Here is a 23,423-nt window from a genome sequence, read left to right as displayed (position 1 = left end):
TCGGTGCGCCGCGGCGGAGCCGTTTTGGCGTCCCTCCTTCGACCGGAAGTGCCGCACTTCTTCCGGCAGTGGCGCCGCGATGGCCGAGGGGAGTGGGCTTTCCCTCGACGCCCTGCCTCACGGTGAGCGGGCGGGGGTGAGGGTCGCCGGGCCGAACCCCTCCCCGCGCCCGCCTTGGCCTGGCCGACGCGGGGGGCTGACCTACTAAAAAGAGGCCACCCCCCTGGCCTGTGGCTCCTCGCCTTCCTCCAGTGTGAATATTCCCCTTTTTCATATCCCTCCAGACTGTCCGGGCACCGGCAGCAATGAAGCAGGCAAGGCTGATGCTTGCCAAGGATGCCCCAACCAGGGCTTGTGTTCCTTGGGGCAGCTTGCTGGCCCCGACCCAGGTATGTGTGCGTTATGCCGTGGAGCCTGGAGAAACGGTCTTGAGGGGAAGCCTCTGATGGCAGCTTGCGGGGTTCTCAGAATGCTTTTTTGCATTTCCCTTCCACTGCAGGTGGGGGGGGGATTTAATGGCAGGCTGGGGGCTAGGCCTCTTGCCGGGCCACTCAGTCATGAGAGGAAGGCCATGTTCCATATCCTACCCGACTCCCTCCATCTTCAGATACAAATATCTTTTATTTATTAAAGCTTTTTCTGTTGTTTTCCCCTCCTTGAAGCCATTGAGGAAATTAAGGAAAAAATGAAAACTGTCAAGCACAAGCTGCTGGTGCTCTCTGGGAAAGGAGGTGTGGGTAAGAGCACATTCACTGCTCTTTTGGCCCACGGATTCGCAGAGGATGACACTACACAGGTGAGGGTCTTCTGTATAGCACTTCACGTCACAGGTTGTTGAAACGGTGGCCTGACAATGGAGACGAGGAAGAGCAAGCAATTTCTCATGATGGCTTCCTGAGGAAGACCACACATAAATAATGTTGCTTGATGGCGAATAGGAGTGATAATGGAAAGCTGTTTTTAATCTGATTTCCTGAGTTCTTAAATAAAGCAATAATTGTTTTATTATGTCCCTTCCTGGAGCCATCCCTATGATCAGTGAAAAGGTTGCAATAATCCCATACATATTTTTGTGGTATCTTTGAAAGTAAAATTGCAAATCCTGATGATCTCTTCCCACTCCAGGTTGCTGTGCTGGACATTGATATTTGTGGACCATCCATTCCAAAAATCATGGGCCTTGAGGGAGAACAGGTGTGGCTTTGTATGTCAGAAACGGTTCTTTGTGTTGCTCTCTGATTCAGGATGTCAGTGCTTCTGCCCTGCAGCCCTTTTTAAAATGCAGCTTTCTAGATAAAAGTAAAGTAACCTGGACACTCTTTTTATTTTTGGTTTAGTGGTTCTGCAAAGTGGGCACTGGTGTTTTGGAATCTAATAATAAGATGTACTTAAAAGATCTATCCCAAAACAGAAAATTCTGTTGTAGCAAACTTGCATGTTTCTAAAATAGGGTGCCCAGCTCCTCTCCCTGATTGGGGTGATGCTTGTTGATTGTCAATCTCTTACCAATATCTAGCCTTGGAGTATTTATGTACTGATTTTTTTTCTAATTACATGGATATTATCACCATAGATCACCTGTCACTTTGAATTACAAATTTAGAGCAATAGCAAATTATTGTGATGCTGGGTGTTATTTATGTACATATTAACATTTTGAAATCTTCTTTTCAGGTTCATCAAAGCGGATCAGGCTGGTCTCCAGTGGTGAGTTGCTGCTGCTATTTCTTAATAAACTGTATGAGAACTCTGGTCTTTTCTGCTGATTGCTATTTCCAGTCACAAGAAATTAGGAACTACATTTCAATAATAATAAAAAAGCAAGCATTACATGCCCTCCCCCATATTCCCCTATTTTGGTGCTGAAGCCCCCTATATTACGTAGTTTACTGACTGTGTACAGATTTATTTAGTTTCTGAAAAAGTTTGGCCTAGATACAGAGTTACTTGATCTCTGTGTGAACTCTAGGAGTGATAAGGCTATAGCTGTTTCATACGCATAAATAATAATATATTTGTAGTTTTTTTGTTTTGACAGTTGTGTGTGTGCTTCTGTCTTCTAGTATGTTGAAGAAAACCTGGGTGTGATGTCAGTGGGGTTTCTGCTGAGCAGCCCTGATGATGCCGTTATTTGGAGAGGACCGAAAAAAAACGGTTTGTATCTCTTGGTCCCTGCAGAGGATGTGAGCTGCTGATTTACATCTGGATGGCAGTTGCTTCTTACTTCTGGAACTTCCACAAGTTTAGTTAAAATTAAACTAACTCTAATTAGCGCTTGATAACTAGTTGATAATTATTTTTGTCTGATGGCCATGTGAAAATATATTAAGAAAAATATATTGCAGCACAAAGACACATTTGATGTGGGCAATTGGGATATTTTTAGCCCCCCACCCCCAGCATCCAGTTTCTCCCTTTATTTATTTTTTTATTATTATTTTTAGGGATGATTAAGCAGTTTCTTCGGGATGTAGATTGGGGTGAAATTGACTACCTGATTGTAGATACCCCTCCAGGAACATCAGATGAACATATATCCATAGTCCAGTATCTCAGCACTGCCGGAGTCGATGGGGCTGTGATCATCACCACCCCACAGGTAAGATATGGAACGCCAGTTAACGGAACTAAAGCGGCCCTTCGGTCGGGCTGTCAACCTGCAGGCGAGCACTGCCAGATGCCCACTGCAGGAAATAAGCCTTTACTTTAATCAGCACAACCTTCTGATTAAAACCCCACGGCTGCCCCCATTTTTTCCTTAAAGGTAAGTGGGAAGCACAATTGGAGCAGGATGTGAATGAACCAGTTTCGAAGGAGAGTGGGTAGATAGGGCCAGAATTGCAGAAACAACCTTGAGAACGGGTTTGGGAGAGGAGGTCACATGAGAAGGGGAAGAGCAGAAGAGGCAGGGAGGTATCCAGGTGTGGGTTCCCCCAGCAGTGCTTGCAGCAGCCCTGGGCCAAAACTTAAGGGCAGTGGGGTCGTTGGGCCACTTTTTCTCTTCAAGGGCGGTTTTTTTATCGCGGGAGATCTGAATTCGTTTTCAGCTAGAGTGTTTCCTTTCACGTAGGAAGTGGCGCTTCAGGATGTTCGGAAAGAGGTCAGCTTCTGCCATAAGGTGAAGCTGCCTGTCATTGGAGTGGTGGAAAATATGAGCAGCTTCACATGCCCAAAATGCAAGGTATCGTTACATCTCTTTTAATCACTTTTAAGCAACTCCCTCCCTAGAAGGGGGCTGCCGGTTCAGCTTCCCTGCTCTGGGCTGCAGCGGAAGAGGCCTCTCCGTGGCACAGACATCCAGGTTCCTCCTTTCTGGTGCATCTCAGAGCCTGTGTGACAGTTTCCCCTTTTGCAGAAAGAATCCCAAATATTCCCTCCCAGCACGGGGGGTGCAGAGATGATGTGCCGCACCTTAAACGTGCCTCTCCTGGGGAAAATGCCTCTCGACCCTCAAATAGGTAAGGTAACCTATGGGTGCGCTTTTGCTCAAATGCTCACGAGCTTTGGTGAAATTCAGAAGACTTGAATGTTTGTTCTGACTGGCTGCCAAACAGAGCAGATGGGCAGCGAGAATCTCTGTTCCTCAAAGTGGATGAGGCATCCTGGGGGGAACTGGGGAGAGACGTTTGCATTTCTCTTTTTGGGCCATTTCACTGAATTTGCATCTTCCCTTTTCTCCTTTCCTCGAGCAGGAAAAAGTTGTGACAGAGGCCACTCTTTCTTAGCCGAAGCGCCCCACTCTGCAGCCACACTGTCTTTCAGGAACATTATCCAAAGTGAGTCCTGCCTTTGGGGGCTTTCTCCAGGCACCTGAGGCCATCCTCTCTTTACATGGTTTCGGAGAGCAAATCTCTGTGGCTCACGGACACATTTTCAGCCACAGGCCACTCCTTTGAGTAATAGTGGCCTCCCAGGCCACCCAAGAGCCACCTGGTGGCCTTCGTGCCCCTGGCTGGAAGCCAGCCATAGAGGGAGGCATCACGGGTCCTGAGTCCCGTTCTTACTTTGGGTCTTTTTGCAGGAATCCAGGACTACTGTAACCAGAACTCCCCACAGGAAGAAGACAGGATTTGAGTAGCAGATAAATGTGGATCTTTTGTGCATATATCTATATAGGTGGACAAACATGTACATGCAAATAAATACCTTTGAATAATACTTGCCAATCAGAGATGCTTTTCTGAGGAAAGCCTATCTAAATTTTCCAAAACAGGCTGTGTTTTGTTCCTAGAAGCAGATCTGCTTATCGTGATTTGATAAATTCCCTTAATAATTATCTTCACTAGTGAAATCAGCCACTAGAGACAAGTTCAGAGGTTGCTTTTATTGAGAAAAACAAAAAGTCTTTCTTTCTCTGTTTGAGGATTATTTAAAATCAGTTCCTTAGATTTTGGTTTAGTCTTATTCTTCAGGTGTTTTAGAAGGGTGGTGCTGACAGGGTCCTGTTCACAAGCGATATGGTGTAGTGCCATATTAGCTCTTTTTAAGAATATAAGTAAATATAACTCATTGTCTCTGTTGGTGTCTGTCTAGTTCTAAGCAGAGGGAATCGCTGTTTCATTTCCTCATCTTTTTGGATCAAGTGTTCTTGCAGAAAGCAGGGAGAAGGCAAAGACTGTGGGCAGAGGCCCTCTTCTCGTACCCCTTGCTGCTCCCCAGGGAGAGATTGGCAAGGAGGAGGACTGGTTGGTGCCCCCAGCGTCCTCCATGGGTGAACGGGGGCAGAAAGAAATGTGTGATGGGCACACCCAGTCCCTGCTGGAAAGCCACCCACAAATACCGAAATGACGCATAACAGATTCTGGGCTGGGCCAAGCCTGCTGGAGGCCTCCGGCCAAATTGCCAGGGAGCCGCCAAAGGCTCCGAGGGAACGCAGCCGAAGGAGTGGGAGGAGGAGGAGGAAGAGGCTTCTAGGCCTGCCTCGCAAGCGGAGAAGCAACATTCCTCTTGGGGATCAGAGCCTGGAGCTCAGCATCAGCCTGCCACCGCCTCCAACAGAAGGAAAGGCCAGAACAGATTCCTGGGAATGGGCTGCAACGCTGGAAAGCGTCATGTGGGGTGTGAAGCAAAGAGGAAGCTGCCGCTGATTGTGCTGCGTTGGCCCTTCTGAAGAAGCAAAATGCAGCCTGTCGCGTGTTTAGCGCAGAAACTGTCCCCCGGGGACTCTCCAGACATCCCTGTTCTAATGACTTTGGGTCCCCAGATGCTTCAGGGCGTTTTTCTGAAAGTCTTCTGATCCTCCCTGCCGGAGCAATAAAACAAAGCTGGTTGCCAAAGAGGTGGAAATCGAAACAAGCCAATGCCAGTTTGCAGATGCAGCAGATCCCCCTGAGTGAATTCAGACCTGCCTCGGTTACAGTCCTCCCTCCCCCCCTGCCATTGCCAGGATTGATTGAGCGGTTCCCTGTGTTTAAAAAGCCACCTGCATTTCCAGTCTTGGCCATTTATGCTTCACCCCCAAAGTCGGACAGGAGGTTCTCCCGCTCACCTTCTGGAAGATCTCCTGTGCCGGGAAGCGTGGGGTGACTTTGCGGATGGTTTGGGGGGCTCCCCCTAGTTTACAGTGGATATAGCCATAAAGGTTAGCCGTCTGGAGACAGATGCCAGTTACCACCAGTGCCTGGAACACAAAGAGCAGCAGACTGATAGGCAGATTTCTAATGACTTGAAAGCTTCAGGAAACTGAGAAAGACCCCCGACATGGCCTGGGACCTGGGAGAGCAGCCCTTGGCATAAATGGGATGGCTGGTGGATGAGGATGGCTTCCAGAAAGGCAGGCTCTTACAGACTTCAGATTGTGCAAAGCATCTTCGCAAGGATGTTTCGGGTTCCTGAGAACCGGAGGGTCTTTTTAAATTTCTACCCTCGACGGCTGCCAAGTTCTTGCTGAAAGTAGAGCTTCAGGAAATCTGCCAAAGCCACTCAGAAGAAGCTCAGGAGAGCCGAGTTCTTCCTGTCTCCTTACTCAGGAAATGCTTTGGGTCCCACCAAGGAGGCCCTCCACCACACAGGCCCCTGATGCAAGCTTTACTCCACCTCCGCCTATTCACAAAGTATCTAGCAGCGGTTGTGAAACATCTAGGCAAAAGCCACATTCTGAGGCCGCTTGACACTGGCTAAGTCCCGGGGGGCCCTGTTGGCGGAGGGTGGGGGCTGCCAGCCCTTACCAGCCATTTCAACTTCAAAGAGAACAAGGTGCTGAAGAAGAAAAGGATCCAGATGACGGGACAGATGATCAGCCCGAGCCAGAAGATCCGGGCTTCGACCTCAGTGGGGGGGGCCACAGCAGAGGAGCCCTTAAAAGAAGAGAAAAGCAAATTATTTTAAGGTACACGGTTGTGGGTGTTGTTTTCAGCTCAAATCTCTGCAAAGCAACATTCAACAGAAATGGGAACAGATACTGTCTCATATTAAGAAAGCAGATTCACTTCTTCATGCTAGGCAGCAGACTTCCTTAAAATGTGATATATTGATTGGGCTTATATGGTCCACGAGAATAAATAAAACAATTTATGAAGCTCTTTGAAATGTAGGCGCTGCACAGTGCACAAAGCTTTCAGACCTCCACCTTTTCAAGATCAGAAATTACAAATTCCCTCGTTCCCAGCCATCGTGATGTTAGCCGGAGGTTATGAGGGTTGCGTTCTGACCTGCTGCCCTCAGCCTGGAAAGGAGATGCTCGGGTCCACCCTGAGGCAGTTCAAATGGCTCCACTTCATAAATGGACCAAAAGGTTCACAGGTTGGAGAGAAAAAATACGGTTAAGGACTACCTTCTTTGCTTCGAACACCCAGTGGCTCTTCCCATCCTCGTCGATCTGATTCCACCATCGCAAACCAACCAGCAGCCTTCCGGTGACATTCTGATGGGACAGATAAAAAACAATGCATTGAACAAAGATGTGAATTTGGGGGATTTCTTGAACTGCAGAAATGTAGGAGGCCCTTGCATCTCAGCTAAACCAGGTTGGGTACAGGAGAACCAGCATCTCTCCATTTCCCTGTGCCATAATTTAGAGAAGCCCATCGTGACTCGCCCATCAGACTGCTTGGTCGAGGGCCGGCTGGTGATAAGGGAGCTGACGGCCTGGCATGCACTGGGTTGGAAAGCTATGGAAGGAGAAGCCTCCTTTTTTGCATTTGCTGCAACTATGGCCTTTCAATTAATTTCTCCAATGGCCTGATCCTGACCTAGACTGCTGGTGATGCCCAAAGCACCATCTTCCACCTCCTCCCTTTTTATCTAGGAGAAGAAAGTGCCTTTTCCATAATTGGCACCTGTTAAACAACAAAGCCATGCCCAATAAAGCAAATACAATGTTTGCTTCCTCAATACCCCTTTTACCAGCCTGCCAACAAGGGCCCAGCGGAGCAAGGGTGACCCAGCAGGGCCTCTTGGGGGGAGGCCAAAAGAAGGCCTACCTTCACAGACCAGAAGTCAAAGGAGAGGAGGAGGAGGATGACGAGGAAGCAGGCGATGAAGCTTTTGCTGAACCAGTCGCAGATGAGGTAGGTCATGATGGCGCTCACACGGAAGAAGAGGTGGAAAAAGGTGGCCAGCGGGTACCTGGGAAGGAACCCCCCAGAACTCTGGAAGTTGAAATCCACAAATCTTAAGGGTTGCCAAGGTCGGGGGCCCCTGCTTTAAACATTTGGTTAACACAGGATTCCGTTGCTGCTCCGGGCTCCCTGGGTGAGGGCCAAGGCCAGGGAGGTCTGGCTGGGCATTGGCGCACTGACTTCCCAGTGAAGTTCCATCTGCTGCAAGAGCGAGCCAGCACTGCAGGTTGTGCTTACATTAGTAAGAATGAGAACAAAGGTGACTTGTTTACAGTTAGACCAATTCCAAGGACGTCTGGGACCTCACGGGATGATCTAATATTTACCTACCTGGCAACAGTAGGCATGAGAACAGCAAGGCAAAATATTTTATTTGAATTTCAATAAAGAAGCCTCTTTTGGATAGTTCTGGACCCAAACAGCAAAGGTCATAATCTTTAATCAAACAATTTTAAAAGCAAATCCAAGACATTTAGACTACACTTAAATAATTACAGGAACAACCGTAAACCTGTGTGCCGCCCAGTTCTCAGTGATTATGGGCAGCCAATTCATTTGGCAAGTGTGCTCAGTAAATGGCAGAAATACATACCAAAGGGTTAGCTTCCATAAGAACAGCAGTGCCATGCAGTTACAAAATAAAGAATTCCAACAAGCTGTTTAACAAATAAGCCCTAAATTCAACTGAGCAGAAAAAAACAACCACAATTAGTGAAGCAGAAACTCAGAAGCTTGTGTGTGTGTGTGTGTGTGTGCGTGCACATGCATCGTGCATAAAAAACAGGTCTGTTTATGAAACTGACAGGAGCTGCAGAAGGCCATGGGGCGCTGTTGGGAGAGGCACCCTGTGACCCCTCCTTACCTGACTTTTGCCTTCCTTAAGGCCAGCTCCTCTTCATTCCCAAAGTCGAGGGACACGTCTTCCGTGTCATCTGCTAAGCTCTGAAAAAGATGAATCCTGCATGAGCATCACATCCACACAAGCTCAGAAGGGCACCAACGGCAAAGCGTAATGAATCCCTTGAAAGCTACTCCTGGAGACCCTCTTTCTCTCCCCAAAGAGCAGAGCTCTACCCCCCCCCTTTCTCCTGAACCCTGAGCCCCTCCTGCTCCAACCCTACCATGGATTTTCCCACCTGCTGTTGCTTCCTCTTTTCGTGCCAGGCCTCGCCCGTGCCAGCTGGCTGCCTACCTGCGTGGAGGTGCCTCTCTTCCGGGTCTGGGAAAGCATGGAGCCTCTGTTTTGACTGAAGGATTGAGTCACTCCTCCTGCCTCCCTCCCTCTGTTTTCCAGAAACCCCACACACGCACACGCCCCGATACTCAAGGCCTCCCTCCAGAAAATGGATTCTGTTCAAAATAAGCTGCTCCCAGATCTGACTGCCACCTTGTCTCTTTTGCCCTGTTTCTGCACTCAGTGTCAAGGACTCTCCCAGACCCGCTTTGTGCAGGGAATTCTCTCTCCCTGCTGTATACCCAGCCTCATGCATCCTGCTGGTCCAAAGCCAGCCCATAATACTCAGTTTTTCCTCCCCTTCGGCCCCTTCTCCCCCACCTGCTTCATCTTCTTGGCTCCGTCTCCTCCTCTTCCTCCTCTGGCCTCTGCGGATGTGAGCCGGATCCACCCAACATCCTGCCTCCTCCTGGCCGTCGCTATGGCGACTGGAGCAGGGATGCTGCTGCCCAGGCAGCGAGGGGCAGGTTGGCCCAGAGACCGCCTGCTTCTGGGCACCGGGCAGCTCCAGGGCGACGGCCAAAGTCCCCGGTCTGGGCCGGTCTTTCAGGGCCCCCAATTCCGGGACAGTGCCGATGCCCACCCTCGCCCTGTTCCGGAGGTTTCCCACTTAACTTTCCTTTCTGCCCGCCGGGTTCTTCCTCGATAGCAAAGCAGCCGGAGTGAATGGCAGCCAAGGAGCTCATGCAACATTGCCCAACTGAAACCCAGCCCAGAGTGCAGAGCTCAGCCTGGAACTCCGCAGCAGAAAACTCGGACGCGAGGGGGAAGGGGGGGGCTCCCGGGCCCCCCAGCCCCCCCAGCCCCCCCCCAAGCTCTGTAAAGGAGGCAGACTGTTTGCACCTGGCGTGCGTTTGCTTAGCGGAGCAACCGGAATTTCCCCGCGTTGTTAGGAGACGCGCCCGCAGGTTCACCTTGCAGGAGATGCCTTCGCTGGCCAAGCGCCGCCCGGCTGCCCGGGGCCCTCTGAGACGGAAGCGCCCCGGGGAGATGCGGTGGCCGCCCCCAGGAGCCTCCCGTACCCGGTGGTCGCAGGTGAACCCAGAGGGGGGGGTCGCGACTGCGAGTGAGGCTGCCGGAGAGCCCCCAGGAGAGCCGGGGACCGCGAGCCCCATTTCCCCCTCCCTGCCCTGGGCGCTGTTGAGCTGCCCTGCCTGCTTTGGGTCGGGAGGGACCCCTGGAACATGGGGGTGTGCCCCAAGCTTGAGCAACTGCGAGCCAAGGCTGGCCAAGGGGAAGCTCTTTATCCCGGGCTAAAGGCCCAGGCGGTCTCCGCGCTGCTCTGTCCCTCCCCGCCCAGCAGAAGCGACGTGAAAGTCCCCAGCAGAAGCGTCGCTGAGCTCCCGTCAGCCTCGCCCCGGTTCAACCGTTTTCCCCCACAGGGCGGAACGGCCCCCGAACCCCATGGGGTCTCTGCCCGGACACCCCCGCCTAGGAACGGGCTGCTGCAAGTCTGTAGTCTCTTGGGGGGGGGGAGATTTAAGGGGAGGGGGAAAAACACCCACCACTCTGCTGTTGGAGTGCACATCCAAGGAGGGTCCAAAAACAGTTTGCAAAACGTTTCTGCAGCTAAGTACATAAAATTAAAGGTGTAACTTCACAAGCTGGGCTCTGGGGCACAGCCCCTCTGAACAAAGTCTTCATCTGACTAATCTAGCAACGGTTTGGGTGAATTTCCCACTCTTGGGGGATTTTCCAAAAAAAAAACCCCAAACACCTGCAATGTACAGTTTTGCTATTAACTGCAACCAAGCAAGTGTCCAAGCGGCCGATCAATTATTGCTAAGATTGTTTTTTTAGAAGTAATAAAAATAGGCGAGACTGCATCTTTGGAAGATGCACTCATAGGTTCAGCGAAATGAGGAAATAGCAATGATGATCCCCCAAATCAAAGACACTGTTAGTTTTCTTTTTTTCACTTCATCTTTTTGGAACCCTGTTAAGATGAGTTTGCCATATAAATGCCTGTATAAAGACAGGGAAGTGCAGCATAAATAATTTGGAGAAATCCAAGCGCTTCTGCTGCCAAAATGGATATTTTCAAGCAAATCTTACCAGAAGTTAGGGAGATTTTATCAACTGCTTCAGCCCCGCAGATTCAAGCTTTGCTGGACTCCATGCTGAGGGATGGAATTACATCAAAGGAATACTATCAGACGTTACTTTATGAAAAGGACGCTGATGATTTAGCAAGGAAGATTGCTCTGACCTTGCTTGGAAAACAAGCCAAGCAGTCAGATTCCACCCGTCTCTCTGGCTTACAGCTTTCTGGCAATTCTAGAGAAAATGCTAAGAATGGAGCTGTCTCACTGAGGACTAGAAACTTGACTGGTAAGCTTGGTTAATATCGTATGATTCTCTACGCACTGTATTTGTCAGCGTTTGTGGGAAGGAAATAGTTAATTAAGGTTCATCCAAACTCGTTCTCTGAGGAATACCTTCTTCCTGGTCAGTTGGATAATTTCACTGATTTGCCTTACAAATAGATAAGTAGGTATTTAGACCTAACATTACATTTAATTTAATTCAAAAATCAATAAACACTAAGGGTGCCGTCGGCCAGACAGTGCCGGCTGGCGACCCCAAGGGGGAGGGCCTTCTCTGTGGGAGCTCCCACCCTCTGGAATGAGCTGCCCCCAGAGATCAGGGTGATCCCTGATCTCCCTTCCTTCCGCCGCGCCCTTAAGACTTGGTTATTCCAGCTTGCAGGACTGGCCTAGGGGAAAATTTTAATGGGGTCTTAAAGCAATTTTATATTAACTTGACCAAATTACTAATATTTGTTTTTACTTATGTTTTTAAATTGTAGTTTTTGGGGATTAGTGTTTTATCTGGTTGTTAGCCGCCCTGAGTCCGTAAGGAGAAGGGCGGGATATAAATTAAATTAATAATAATAATAATAATAATNTTTCCATCCGTTTTGCCAACTGCCTTTTTGACCTATGTTTCTGTTGGGACCTAAAATTTAAATACTGTTGATTTTCAATGTAATATCACAAATAGGACATTTTAAAATTTTGGAACCATTAAAAAAATATTAATTGGAGAAAGGAACCTACAGCCAAAGGTGCTGGACAACAGTCCTGGTAACCACTGCAGCCTCTCAGGATGATGGGAATTGCAGTCCAGAGCTCCAGCTAATTCCCTCATCCACCTCACCAGCCCTATTTCACTGACCTTCCGCCTGTCCTCCGGGGGCTGGACGGGACTTTTGGGCCGCACAGCAGTGGCCTGCGAGATGGTCTGGGCTGACTTCTGGCTCCCAGCTCAGCCCTTGCCGCCTCCGGTCTCTCCTGTGCATTGATACCCGTGCAGCCGTGTTGGTGCCAGCGCTCACACTGGCCCCCTGGGGGAGGCAAAACTGCCCTGGGTGGAGGCACCGAGGGTGGGAGGAGCACAAAGAGGTAAGTGGTGGACCTGGTGGAACCTTCAGCCAGAGAGAGGAGAAAATGAAACAAGCACACCACTTTCACTTCTGATCCCGTGTGTCAGAAAGCAAGCGAGGAGCACATGGGGAGGAGCAGGCTGCCTTCCTTTCCACACGAGGAGCCCGAAGTAGTGTGTGTGGACACCTGGACGGTAGGTATCCGGGCCCTGCAGGGAGGGTGGTTGAGCAGAGTAGAAACCAGGCTGTTAGCCAGGCGAGCACCTGTTTTCAGAGAAGGTCAGGATCAGGGAAGGGAGTTGCCAACCTTGGAAGCTCCCCATAGATTAGTTTTGAAACAGAATCAGAGGGGAATTCCTCCTCACGCCCATGCCAGGGTTTTCCCACCCTTTGTGGGCATTCACCTGCAGCAAGACAACGGGACCGGCAGCCTGGCCACTTTGCCCAGAGGCATCCAGGATGGGTCAAAATCCAGAGCTCACCACCCCAGCCTTTTTGCAGAAAGGACAGCTTGAATGTTTCCCTCAAGGTTGGTTTTTTAACCTCTCTCACCCTGAGAATCCCATTTCTCTGCTTCTGGCTTCCTGATCCTCTGCTGGTCCACACGCCTCCTTCACCACCCAGCGTGTGAGAAAGGGGCTGTGGCAAGACACCCCCCCCCCCGCTTGTTGATCGATGCCGGCAAGCTTAGTTGCTGGTGTTGCTTGTGCCGGAAGAAAGTTAATGACTCTGGAGAGGTAAACAGGCAAGCTGGCCCTGCCGCCAGATTCTCAGGGAGGAGGGCAGAAGGGGGCAGCCCCCTCCCCTGTTAAATGCAGAGTATTGCAGGGTGGGGTCTTGCAGCTCTGGCCTCCGGTTGAGTCCCTGTTCTGTGTGTGCAGAAAAGAAGGTGCAGCGAGACGGGTTTTTTTTAAAGGAAGGCAATTGGGAAGATGTGATCCACTTTTCAGTTCAGGCGTTCGGGGTGGATCAAGGCTGGGCTGGTGCAGCTGACCAGGAGCCAAACCCTTTTGACTGTGGCCAAGCTTGGCCAGACTCAGCCTGAGGGTTTGAAAGAAGCTCCCGGCTGCCCACCGGCCTCTCCTCCTCCTGTGCCTTTCCAGGAGGGAAGGGGTGGACCTCCCGTTCTTCACCCCATCCTCGTGTCAAGTGCCAGAGACTGCAGTCACAAATCCATCAGTGCAACAGGGGAACTTTTGAATTGCTGCAAGTGACACAGCTCTCCTTTTTTGCGGGGGTGGGCAGGTCTTCCAAGAAGATGAGATGTTTTCTTGCCCTGTTTGAGCTAAGCTGGAGTCCCCCCCTCTCCTCCCTCCCCCTCGTGAATATTTATAGAAGGCAGAAGATCTGAGCCCCACTTTCTGTTCTCCTTTTGTGAAGGCAGCTGTGAAATCTCCTTTGAACCATTCAGGGTAAAAAAAAAGGAGTGTAGAAAAGTTGCATTTTGCAGGTCAGTCACATGTTTTTAAGCTGTGGGTCCCTAAACTGCTGCTTTGATCCCAGCCAGATTGTAAACTGTGTACTATAGCTTAGTGCTTCATTGGGAAGCCAGCTATCTAATTGTGGTTTATTCAGTAAACCCCAATAAAGCAAAGTCTGGATCAGCCAGAGACCTATGTCCTGGTCCCCTTTTTGCACAAAAATCCCCCAAAATGTCACTTTCCTTCAGAGCGTCTTCTCTCCCGATCTTTGTAAAGCGAATCCAGACATAAAAGTTAGGAAGAGAAAACAGGCATTTAATTATTTCTCCCCAAAGCCCCCCCCCCACCTTAAAGCAGCCCAAGACAAGAGACTGACAGTCCGTTATTTCACCTTTTTAAGAGCTTCATCCATGTTTTTCTTCCTGCTATTTCTGTATCAGATGATGTGAGCCCTGAAGGGATCCCACCAGAGACCCACTGCCTGCAGAGCGAAACCCACCTGGCATTGATGGAAGAGATGGCTGAAGCACCTGCAGGTGCTTGACCCTAGCTTAAGTGCTTGACCCTAGCTTTCTTTTCCTTCCCTTCCCTTTCCTCCTCCTCCTCCTCCTTCCCCTTCCCCTTCCCCTTCCCCTTCTCGGTCTCTTGCTTGTTTCATGGAGCTGGGTTCCAGGCAGCCCTCCCCCACCTGGCTGAGCTGTGACTCAGAATTCCCAGGGGGTGTAGCCCTTGGATGGGCAGACGGGAAAAGAGGAGAGCTGGAATAGCCCACCTCCTGGTTTAACTCCCAGATCTGACATCTCCTGGTGGTCTCCCTTCCCAGCAGATTCTCCCCGTGGCGGCCAGCCTCTCGCACTCCCTCCATCATTCAGGTGCTCGGTTTCCTGGGAGGGCAGCCTGTCTCTACGGAGGGCAGGGCGCTTTAAAGGGGGAGGCCAGCCTCTATGGGGCAGACCTCGAGAGAAGGGCTCCCTTTGATTCACAAATGGCATCTTCTCTCCCCCCCCCCAAGTTCAAGCTTCTGAGGTGACCAGTGAGGATCAAGACAACCCCGAGGTGTTTTACACGGTGGAGAGGGACGAGAGCGGAGAAGTCGTCTGCCTCTGCTCCGATATGGGGGAGGCCTATGACAAAATCGGTGGGTCCCCTCTTGAGGGTCAGCGGCACGAGGGCACAGGCGGAGAAGCCCATCCGAGCAATCGTGGTGCCCTCCTCTGTGTCACAGCCCAGGACCCGAGAAGGCGGGGGGGGCTGGCAGGGGCAACCCCGGAGGGGCTGGAGCACAAAGGCCTTTGGGAGGAGCAGGTGCCCGTCCTTCGCTCTGCGTGGCCAGTCAGGGCAGCAACCCCAGCAGACCCAGGAGCCCGACTGCCCAAAGGGGCCCCCTGGGATGCCCAGCTGAGGACATTGGGGTGCCGGCAGGGCAGGAGGGCACCTCAGACCCCCCCTCCATGGCAGCAAAGGGCCCCTCCCCTCCTGTAGCCGAATTTAAGGGGTTGGCACAATGTCCGCTCTTTGATGGGGGGGTTGCACTTTGGAAAGGATGTGTGGTGCCTGACGTTTCATGCCATGTCCCCCCTCCACCCCATCTTTAGCTGCCCTGGCTGAATATTTGCTGAAAGACCAGCAAGACACCCCAGTGGAGGAGCCTTTTGGTGAGCTTCCCTGCTTTGCTTCCAGGGGCCACGTTCAGGCCCCCCAGGAGGGGTCCGGCCTTCCCCTGGTCAGGATGGGGCCTATTGGGGGGCAGAAAAGTGGCTCCACCTGAGCAGGAGAGCCACTCTGGGCAAAGAGCCCCGTGCCCATCTGGCTCTTCCTTCCCTCCTGTCCTTCATGAGAACTGGCTCCTTGGGCTTTGGTTAATCCTGGGATGTCTGAGCCTGGCATTGCAACCCCCCTGCCCTCCCTCTTGCACTGAAATCGTGCCCCCCCCTTATCATTCCCTCCCCCCATGCTAATAGTCCTCTCTCGCTTTCTCTTCCCCACCAGGCAGCCTCTTTTGGCAGGTGGGGGCTGCGGAAGGGCCCGGGGGCTGCGCAGAGGCCAAACTCCAGGGTAGGTGAGGGAGCCGGAGGCAGGAGGGCTTCCGGGGGCAGCTCAGGGGGGCCTGACCCAGTCCAGCTCTCCAGAGGTTCCAGGGGCGAGGTTAAGAGGGAGGTGGGTTCCAGTTCAGGGGATGACAGATCCTCCCCTCCTGGAGACGGGTCGAGTGGGGCTGCAGGGACCCTTGTGAAGGGCCCGAGGCAGTGAAGCCCACCTGCCCGAAGAAGGGCATCAGCAGAGACAAGGCTTCACCTGGCGTTTCTCCCCCTGCAGGCCCTTCCTCGGACGCGCCCGAAGCCAAGCGCCAGAGGCTGGGTGAGTGGGCTGCTCCCTCAGGGGCAGCTTCTCTTTTAGTAACCAGGGTGTGCAGAGATCGGGGCCCATCCCCAAGCCCCTTCCCCTCTTGGAAGGGCCCCCACAAAGGCCCCCACTTCGCCCTGTTCCCTTTCCCTCCGGGTCTTCTCCCCTCTCCTGCCGGGGCTTTCCTGGATGCCCTCGCTACTCCTGCCTTCGCCCTCCAGGCGTTCCCCTCCCAGCAAGATGGCAAGCCATCTGGGGTTGCAAAACAGCCTTTCCCCAAGCCTGAGGCTACAACTCCCATCATCCCCGGCCATTGGCTTGGATGTCCTGCGCATCTGAAGGCATCAGGGAAATGAAACATGAAACTTCAAATGTTTGGCGCTGCCGAGTGGAGGAGGGGGTCTCCAGGGGCCTCCCCCCTTCGCCTCCCTGCTCCACCTTCTGCTCCCTCTGCCTGGGGGAGGGAAGGAGGGAGGGGACGGAGCCCACCTTGCCTGCCTTTGGGGAAGGCTGGGCAATTTTCCTTTTCTTCGACAGCCCACCCACCGGCTCTGTGCATTGTGAGCGGGGACCCCCTCACCATCGCCCTGAACCCTGGCCAGGACGGCACCGACGCTCCACCTGACTTCCACCTTCAAATTTTGGTGGCCACCATGGGCCCTGCCGGGGGATCTCCAGAAGTCTTTGGTACACGAAAGCCCCTCCAGAGATCCTGGCTCTGGACTGGCTCTGCCAGGATCCCCGGGTGACTCTGGCTGGGCCTCAGTTCCTCCTTTGTCTGCTGGAAGGAGGGAGGGAGGGAGGGGTGCAAGCCAACCCCCTCCTCTCCCTCTTCCAGGGTCCTCTGCAAATCGGGAGCTGTGGTGCATCCCAGGCCATAGGAGCAACATCCAGATGATCTTCGCCTTTGAAAATGCCCAGCCGCCCTGCTTGCCCCCGGGTACCCCAGCTTCCCCAGGTGACTTCCTCATTCGGCCTTCCCTCCAGCTGACCCCAAGAGAGCTGGGTCTCAGGACCTCCACAGCACCTGGCAAGACCCAAAGCTGAAGTCCTCAGAGCAGCCTGTCCTGGAGAAAGCTGTGCCCAGGAGTAGCAGCGCTTGTAGAGGCCGGAGTGGATACACTTCGGAGTGGTCTCGATGGAGGTCCTCGCTCCCCAATCCGTTTTCTGCAGGGGGTGCCCAACTGCCTCTTTTGAGTGCCACTTCTGTATTGATAGGTGAAGGGTGTGGGATTCCCAAGGCCTTGCTGAGCACCAGGTGCCCCCTTTTGTGCCAGTCCTGAGTCCACCAATAGATTGAAGCATCATTGAAAAAACTATGAAGGATCTTGGTGGGATCACCTAAGCTAGATTTATGAGTCACGGTGCAGACGAATCTATTTCCAGCCTGGGGACTCTGGGCCACTCCTCCCCCAGCCCCATTTACCACCCAGAGTTGTTGTGGAGCAAAATAAACAAGGGGGCGCCATGGAGGCCACTTTCAGCTCTTTTCAATGGAGGAAATCCCTTGAATTAAACCATGGTTTGTTGAACAAGCCCGGACGTCCTGGTCCTCCTAAGTCTTGAACAAATTCCTCCGGCTGGGCCTGCCCATTCTGGCCTGGCAAAGGGGTTGCTTGCTCAGCCGAGGGGCTCCCCTCCCCTGGGGCCCTTTCCTGATCTCAGCCCAGCTCCCTTGCAGGGATATCTTGGGGGTCACAAGAGGGGGAGACCTTCGAAGCAAAGACAGGATTCTGGAATCTCGAAATCCTTAAAGGGGCCGGCTATCTTCCCTGTCCACTAGATGGGTCTTGATCATCTCCCTGTCCCCCTTTCCTAGAGTTGGCCAGGGCTTTCTGCAAACGCCTGAAGGACCATTTTGGCAGAGAATGCCACCCGGCCCCTGGGCAGCCCCTGGGACATCTTTATCTCGAGAGGGACTTGTTGCAGCATCACCTGGATGGCAGGAGCGGGAGGAGCGCGGATCTGAGGCGCTGCCACCTAGGAGAGAAGTGGGAGGCCTCCGTGGAGAGAAGCAGGTTGTTCCAGATGACCAGGAGAAATGACCTGGACAGCCGAGTTATCGTGGTCTTGGGGAAGGCGGGCACGGGGAAAAGTCTCCTGGTCCAGAAGATCTGCCTGGACTGGGCCAATGGCCAGATGGCCCAGTTTGACTTTGTTTTCCGATTCGACTGCTGGAGGCTGAGCCTGCTCCACGGGACCTACCGTGACTTCAAGTCCCTGCTCTCGGACTCCCTGGGGGGCTCCCGCGAGGGCCTCGATGAAGTCTACGAGAGCCTGTTGCAGAACCCAGAGAGGGTCCTCCTCCTCTTTGATGGCGTGGGAGACCTGAGGAGTCCCGGGGGCTTCCCATCTGCTTCGGGGAGCCCTTCCTGCAGGGCAGCCTCTGGCCTCGGCACCATCCTGGCCTCCCTCTTCCAAAAGAAGCTGCTCAACGGCTGCACTTTGTTATTGACGGGACGGCCCAAAGAACGGCTCCCCCAGTATTTCCCTCGCGTGGACACGGTCCTGGAGCTGGTGGGCTTCTCCGTGGAGCAGGCCTCTCTCTACCTCGCTCGCTCTGTGGAGGGCTCCTCCCACTGGGAGCAGAAGGCGAGCCTGATCAAGGCCTCTCCTTTCCTGTTCGGCCACTGTTGCAATCCTGGCCTCTGCAGGGTCATTTGCCAGGCTGTGTTTGAAGCAGGAGGTCAAGAGCTGCCCTCCACACTCACCGGCCTCTTCCTCACCTACCTTCTCCAGAGGTTGGCACGTTCCACGGCAAACGACACGGCCTCGAGATACCAGGGCATCGCTGCCTTGGCTGAGGTCTCTTGGTCTCTTGGGCAGCGTTGCCAAAAGGCCCTCTCGAGCGAGCAGTTCCCTTCCACGGGTGTAAAGGAGTTTGCTCTGAAAACCGGGCTCCTGGTGGAGGAGGGGGATGTATATGTGTTCCCCAACTTTGGGGTCCAGGATTTCCTGACGGCCCTGCATCTGACTCTTGCTAAAGAGGTCAAGGGCAAAAAACTCACCAAATACGTTGGTCTGGGGACCAGGTTCAGGAAATTTCTCTCTTCGTGGGGCCTGGTGCCCCGTTTCCTGTCTGGGTTACTGTTCTTAAAGGATGGCCTCGGCAGTTGCCTCCTTTCTGGCAAGGAAGGTGAGTTAGATACGGAGAAGATGATCACCAAGAAGCAGAGAAGTCTCTCGCGATACATCAGGAAACTTTCCATTAGGGATTTCAGTCCGGACAAATTGTTGGAGCTTCTCCATTGTGTCCATGAAACAGAAGATCAATACCTCTTGAACCATTTGAGCCTGGAGCTCAGCCCAGACCTCTCTTTCTTGGGCTTTCCCCTCACCCCGCCTGATGTCAGTGTCCTGCACTCTCTCTTGAGGAGGTCCTCCAAGAGCTTCTCCTTAGACCTGAGGGGGAGTGGCGTTCACTTGGATGGACTCAGGAAGCTGGTTGACCTGAAGAATGTCACCCAATTCAGGTTGGTTGAAGTTTTTGCATCTGGGTGAGGGTCACTAGGTTTGGGGACCAGATGTTAGGAGTAAAGGGCCAAAGAGCAGTGGATCTAGTGAGTGAGTCCAGATAGGGCCAGCCTTGGGGGGGGGCGGGGAGGGACTGAAAGTACATCTTGAACGCTTCCAAAAACTTCCAGTGGGATTTATTCTTAAATGGAAGGCATCTTGGTTGACCCCCAGTGACTTCAGTGGGCACTTAATAATTATCTTTGGAACAAGGTATCTTCACCTGAAGGTGAAGGCAAGGCTGGAAGGGGACAGGTCCAGGGTCTGGGAAGGTGAGGGAGGAGCTGTTGTCAGTATCTAGGAAGCAGCTTCAAGCCAAGATCAGACCTTGGTTCCTCTTAGCGTTGCAGTGTGTCCAACAAGGCCAGACCCAAACCCAAGATCTTCCCAAGGGAAAGGCAGAATCAGAACCAGAACCGTCCTGAACCCAGGAGGAGCTGGGGATGCTGCTGCCTGCCTCTGGTGCAGCAGAAGGGCCGGACTCTTCCGGCGTGGGAGAGACAGCCGGAGGCTTCCCCAGGTTCCTCAGGGACTCTTTTTGCAGGGTGTCCCTCGGTGAAGCCGTGGCGCTCTGGAAGCTCCTGTGGGACGCCCAGGAGAGGGAAGCCCTGCAGGCAGCCATGGGGAAGTTCCTGGTGGTGCCCTTCAGGGCGGAGACGATGGCGGACGTGGACTCTCTCCTGGGCCTGGTGCAGCTGCACAGAGAAATGGCGGAAGGGTAAGGCTCCCCGCTCAGCTGGGCTGGGGTCATGCGGGGAGAGAGCTCGGCACGTGGGTCCGCTACGGGCATCCCCAAAGGCTAGCTGGAGGGAAGGTCTCCGGGTTAGTGGGATGGGGAATCCCAGTCCCCCTCTAAGCCTGCCTTTGGGGTCAGGGATTTAGGGGTGGGAGATGCGGTGTTCCTTAGCCACCCTGACCGTCTTTGCCCCCAACCCCTTTTGGTTTAGCAGGGAAGACTCTGCCGGTTCCAGCAGCCGTCTTATTCCAGCCATTGCTGGGTTCCTGCAACTAGAATTCAGGTAAGTTCATCTATGGGTATTTTAAGAGCGGAATGCAGAACCTCCTTATGCTGAGGCAGTCTACCTCAGAACACCCATGGATGTCCTCATGGGCTGCCAGTTGGGAGCCTCAGGGAGGTTGATGGCTTCTAGGCCAAACAAAGGACAAGGGAAGGGCACCTTTGGCAGGGATGCAGGAGGGGCCTTGGGTCAGGAGTCCAGCACCCACCGCCCCCCTCCCCATTTGCCTTGCAGCCTCGGGCCCAGCTGCGGCTTGGAGGGTTTCCAAAAGTTGGTGGAATCTTTGGCTGCCTTTTCGGCTCTTCAGCACTTGGAGTAAGTGAGCCGAAGGGCCCCGCTTGGCAACTTCCATCCGGGGAGTGTCTTTGAGCGGAGGGGGGCGAGGACAAGGGGGGGGGTCAGTCAGATGCCAGGCTTAGGCACCAAGGTCTGAGACCACCAGGGCCGCAGGAAGGGGGAGCCACGGTGGCAGGTTGCCCTGCTGGGTCTCCAGGATGTGTTGACCTGGTGAGGAAGACATTCTTGGACGGAAGCTGGAATGGGGCTTCCAGGATGTTCCTAGTCCTGCTGGCCCCCTCCACACACCCCGCCATCTGGGCACGTCGAGGGGGTCCTCAGAACGAGCACGGGAAGAAAAGCAAAGTCCCATGGGCGTCTTTTGCAGAGCCCCTCTGCTTTTCCTGCCCCCCTCCTTTGCCCTCTTGGTACCCTGGCCTGCCTGCCCCCCCCCCAAATGCCCCCAGGTTAAGCAGAATTTGCAGCCGTTCTGGCCTGATTGTTCCCCAGCTTGGATTCCCCTGATGAGAACGAAATCGGAGACGAAGGGGTGAGATCCCTCAGCCGCGTCCTTCCTCGCTTGGCGTCTCTGGAAACGTTGAAGTAAGTTAATGAAACATGCTGGAGCGTGTAATGGTTACAAAGCGCCTAACCGCCAATTCTTGGGACAGATTATAAACAGAATTTTAAAAAACCAGAAAACAGTAAAAGAGTAATATTTATTTAGGAAGAGGCTGGCCTGTGTGGTGGACCCTCTCACAGCAGCCTTACTTAACGGGACATTCCAGAGAGGGAGGGAAAGGACCCCCCCCCCCATCTGAAACATCCTGATGTAACCATCTTTTGTTCCTAGCTTGTCCCGGAACAAGATCACTGACCTGGGTGCAGAGCTGTTGGCCGGAGCCCTGCCCTCCATGCGTTTGCTGAAGACCCTCAGGTGAGGCCTGGCCCCTTCTGGGTCAGCCAATGCCAGACAGGGATGGTGACCCCCAGCAGCCAGGAGCCCCCACTGGAGCCCCCAGGAGCAGATCAGAAAGCCGGCCAGCCTCGCTCTCCACCTGCCAAAGGGAGACTGGGGAAGGGTCCTCCACCCCCCCCTGGGGCTGGGCCTGCTTCCCGGCCTCCCAAATGGCCCTCAACAGATTTCGGGGGGGGGAACTTGGTTCCTGGCAGCGGGGACTGGATCGGCTTCTCAGCCTCTCCGTTGGTTTGGCTCCCGCAGCTTGTACGAAAACAACATTGGAGATGCTGGTGCGGAGTGTGTGGCAGAGGTGCTGCCCCAGATGTGCACGTTGCGGGTGCTGGAGTGAGTGTGCCACGGTGTGTGGCTGGGAGGGGGAGGAGGTTTCATTCCCGGGAGTCAAAGGAGCCTTTCATACAGGACTGGCACCCCTCAGTCTTGATGCAGGCACCCCTTAGCTACTGTACAGCCACTCCGGCTGCCTGGACGTTCGATGGGGTGGGAAATTCAGGCAGAGAAGAGGAACTCTGCCTCAACACCTGAGGGGCTCAGACACGTCCCTGCTCTGCCCCACCAGGCTCTTGGGGAGTCCTTCCCCCCCAAATACAGGGAGGGCTCATAGAACCAGATGGGTGCCCAGAGACCCACCCATGCTCCGCCCTTGGGCCCTCTGCCATTTTGCCGACCTTTCTGGCAAAGGGGGTGCCTGTAATTCTGCCTGTGCCACCTTTGCCCCCCCCCAGCCTGCACTGCAACCAGATTTCTGCTGCCGGAGCCCGGTGTCTGACGGAGCGCTTGAGGAGATGCCCCCGCATTCAGAGCTTGGCGTAAGTTTGGGCCTCTTCGTGATCCTGGGGTGCCCCAAATCCCACTTTGAACTGCACCGGATTCAATGGGTGCAGCTTTGGGAGAGGTTATGGGCAGGACAATTGGGGGTGTCTGCGAGGTCCCCAAATTCCTGGCCAGCTGCAGAATGGAAAACACCCCCCCCACACACACACACAGAGTCACCCTGCCCTCAGTGACAGCAGCTGGTGGCCCTTTTTTTCTAGAGAGACCCATTTATTCCAGTCACGTTTAGTTTCTTGCTTTTAAAAAAACCTTTCCAGCTTGTGGAACCGAACAATTCCTCACGGAGTTCTGGATCACCTGCAGCAGCTGGATTCTCGGATCAGAAGATTTTAGAGGCAGCCACTGACCAGTTGCTTCAGATTCTGCTGTGGTGGGTATCTTCAAGGGGCCTGTAGGAGCTTCCGTGGTTCTACATCCGGCCTATTAAAGGCTCCTCACTGTGGAATAGATGCTGAATTACAGTCTTCCCATCCCAAACTCTCAAAATGGGAGGTGATGCTCTGTTGGCTCCCCCTTGCTCACAAATCATAAAAGGCTATTTATCACCGTGGGCACTTTGAACCCCCAGATATCCAAACCCTTTCACTTGTCCTGTGACAAAAATCTCTTTCAATTAATGTCATCAATATAGATAGTTAATAAACACTTTCCATGAACGGTGCCCCCGATCATCAGGCTGAAGCTTCACTTCCCTGCCCCATGCCTCACTTTGAATCCGGGGCTCCCGATGGCAACTGCATGACTTTAAGAGAGGCCTCCCCCCCCCGCCCCCCGCCCCGTTTTCTCTCATGCAGGAGGACATTCTGCTGCTAAGTTAAAGCTGGGTGATCCGTAAAGGCTGCTTCTTTTTCTCCATCAAC

The 23,423-nt window shown here is 53.3% G+C and overlaps 3 protein-coding genes across 3 annotated transcripts; 2 read left to right on the top strand and 1 right to left on the bottom strand.

Annotated features, from left to right (window-relative positions):
• Positions 1-51: 51 nt before the first annotated feature.
• On the top strand, positions 52-4,158 carry NUBP1 (nucleotide binding protein 1). Its single transcript, XM_015811983.1, has 11 exons — positions 52-122; positions 285-389; positions 663-796; positions 1,126-1,194; positions 1,675-1,707; positions 2,064-2,154; positions 2,445-2,599; positions 3,071-3,181; positions 3,356-3,458; positions 3,693-3,776; positions 4,022-4,158. The coding sequence occupies exons 1-11, from the start codon at positions 80-82 to the stop codon at positions 4,072-4,074; spliced, it is 981 nt and encodes a 326-aa protein (XP_015667469.1). The 5' UTR covers positions 52-79; the 3' UTR covers positions 4,075-4,158.
• Positions 4,159-5,149: 991 nt separating this feature from the next.
• Positions 5,150-9,129, bottom strand: TVP23A (trans-golgi network vesicle protein 23 homolog A). The gene is made up of 7 exons (XM_015811984.2): positions 9,115-9,129; positions 8,422-8,501; positions 7,422-7,566; positions 6,773-6,862; positions 6,168-6,296; positions 5,489-5,620; positions 5,150-5,242 (listed from the first exon to the last, which is right to left on the bottom strand). The coding sequence occupies exons 1-7, from the start codon at positions 9,121-9,123 to the stop codon at positions 5,183-5,185; spliced, it is 645 nt and encodes a 214-aa protein (XP_015667470.2). The 5' UTR covers positions 9,124-9,129; the 3' UTR covers positions 5,150-5,182.
• Positions 9,130-10,823: 1,694 nt separating this feature from the next.
• CIITA (class II major histocompatibility complex transactivator) lies at positions 10,824-22,926 on the top strand. The gene is made up of 18 exons (XM_029283346.1): positions 10,824-11,026; positions 12,109-12,197; positions 14,040-14,135; positions 14,612-14,737; positions 15,195-15,254; positions 15,589-15,654; positions 15,916-15,957; positions 16,480-16,629; positions 16,781-16,900; positions 17,762-19,415; positions 20,000-20,173; positions 20,403-20,474; positions 20,709-20,789; positions 21,261-21,353; positions 21,604-21,687; positions 21,973-22,056; positions 22,455-22,538; positions 22,821-22,926. Exons 1-18 carry the CDS (start codon positions 10,824-10,826, stop codon positions 22,894-22,896), a joined length of 3,354 nt encoding a protein of 1,117 aa, XP_029139179.1. The 3' UTR covers positions 22,897-22,926.
• The last annotated feature ends 497 nt before the right edge of the window (positions 22,927-23,423 follow it).

This window comes from Protobothrops mucrosquamatus, unplaced genomic scaffold (assembly GCF_001527695.2).
Source record: "Protobothrops mucrosquamatus isolate PMUCROS unplaced genomic scaffold, P.Mucros_1.0 scaffold60, whole genome shotgun sequence".
In the NCBI taxonomy this organism is placed as follows: Eukaryota; Metazoa; Chordata; class Lepidosauria; order Squamata; family Viperidae; genus Protobothrops; species Protobothrops mucrosquamatus.
Note: the sequence above shows the minus strand (reverse complement) of the source record. Positions and strands in the feature narration are given on the sequence as shown.

What these genes read in the sequence shown, in the direction of transcription:
- CIITA (XM_029283346.1), top strand. Translation starts at nt 10,824, where the DNA reads ATGGATATTTTCAAGCAAATCTTACCAGAAGTTAGGGAGATTTTATCA. An exon ending in GGTGGGAGGAGCACAAAGAG is followed by an intron (nt 12,198 to 14,039) that starts GTAAGTGGTGGA and finishes TTTCTGTATCAG; the next exon opens with ATGATGTGAGCCCTGAAGGG. An exon ending in CACAGAGAAATGGCGGAAGG is followed by an intron (nt 20,174 to 20,402) that starts GTAAGGCTCCCC and finishes CTTTTGGTTTAG; the next exon opens with CAGGGAAGACTCTGCCGGTT.
- TVP23A (XM_015811984.2), bottom strand. An exon ending in TTAAGGAAGGCAAAAGTCAG is followed by an intron (nt 7,567 to 8,421) that starts GTAAGGAGGGGT and finishes GTTCCTTCCCAG; the next exon opens with GTACCCGCTGGCCACCTTTT. An exon ending in CACAGGAGATCTTCCAGAAG is followed by an intron (nt 5,243 to 5,488) that starts GTGAGCGGGAGA and finishes TTGCTCCGGCAG; the next exon opens with GGAGGATCAGAAGACTTTCA.
- NUBP1 (XM_015811983.1), top strand. Translation starts at nt 80, where the DNA reads ATGGCCGAGGGGAGTGGGCTTTCCCTCGACGCCCTGCCTCACG. An exon ending in CAGAGGATGACACTACACAG is followed by an intron (nt 797 to 1,125) that starts GTGAGGGTCTTC and finishes TTCCCACTCCAG; the next exon opens with GTTGCTGTGCTGGACATTGA. An exon ending in TGGGCCTTGAGGGAGAACAG is followed by an intron (nt 1,195 to 1,674) that starts GTGTGGCTTTGT and finishes TCTTCTTTTCAG; the next exon opens with GTTCATCAAAGCGGATCAGG.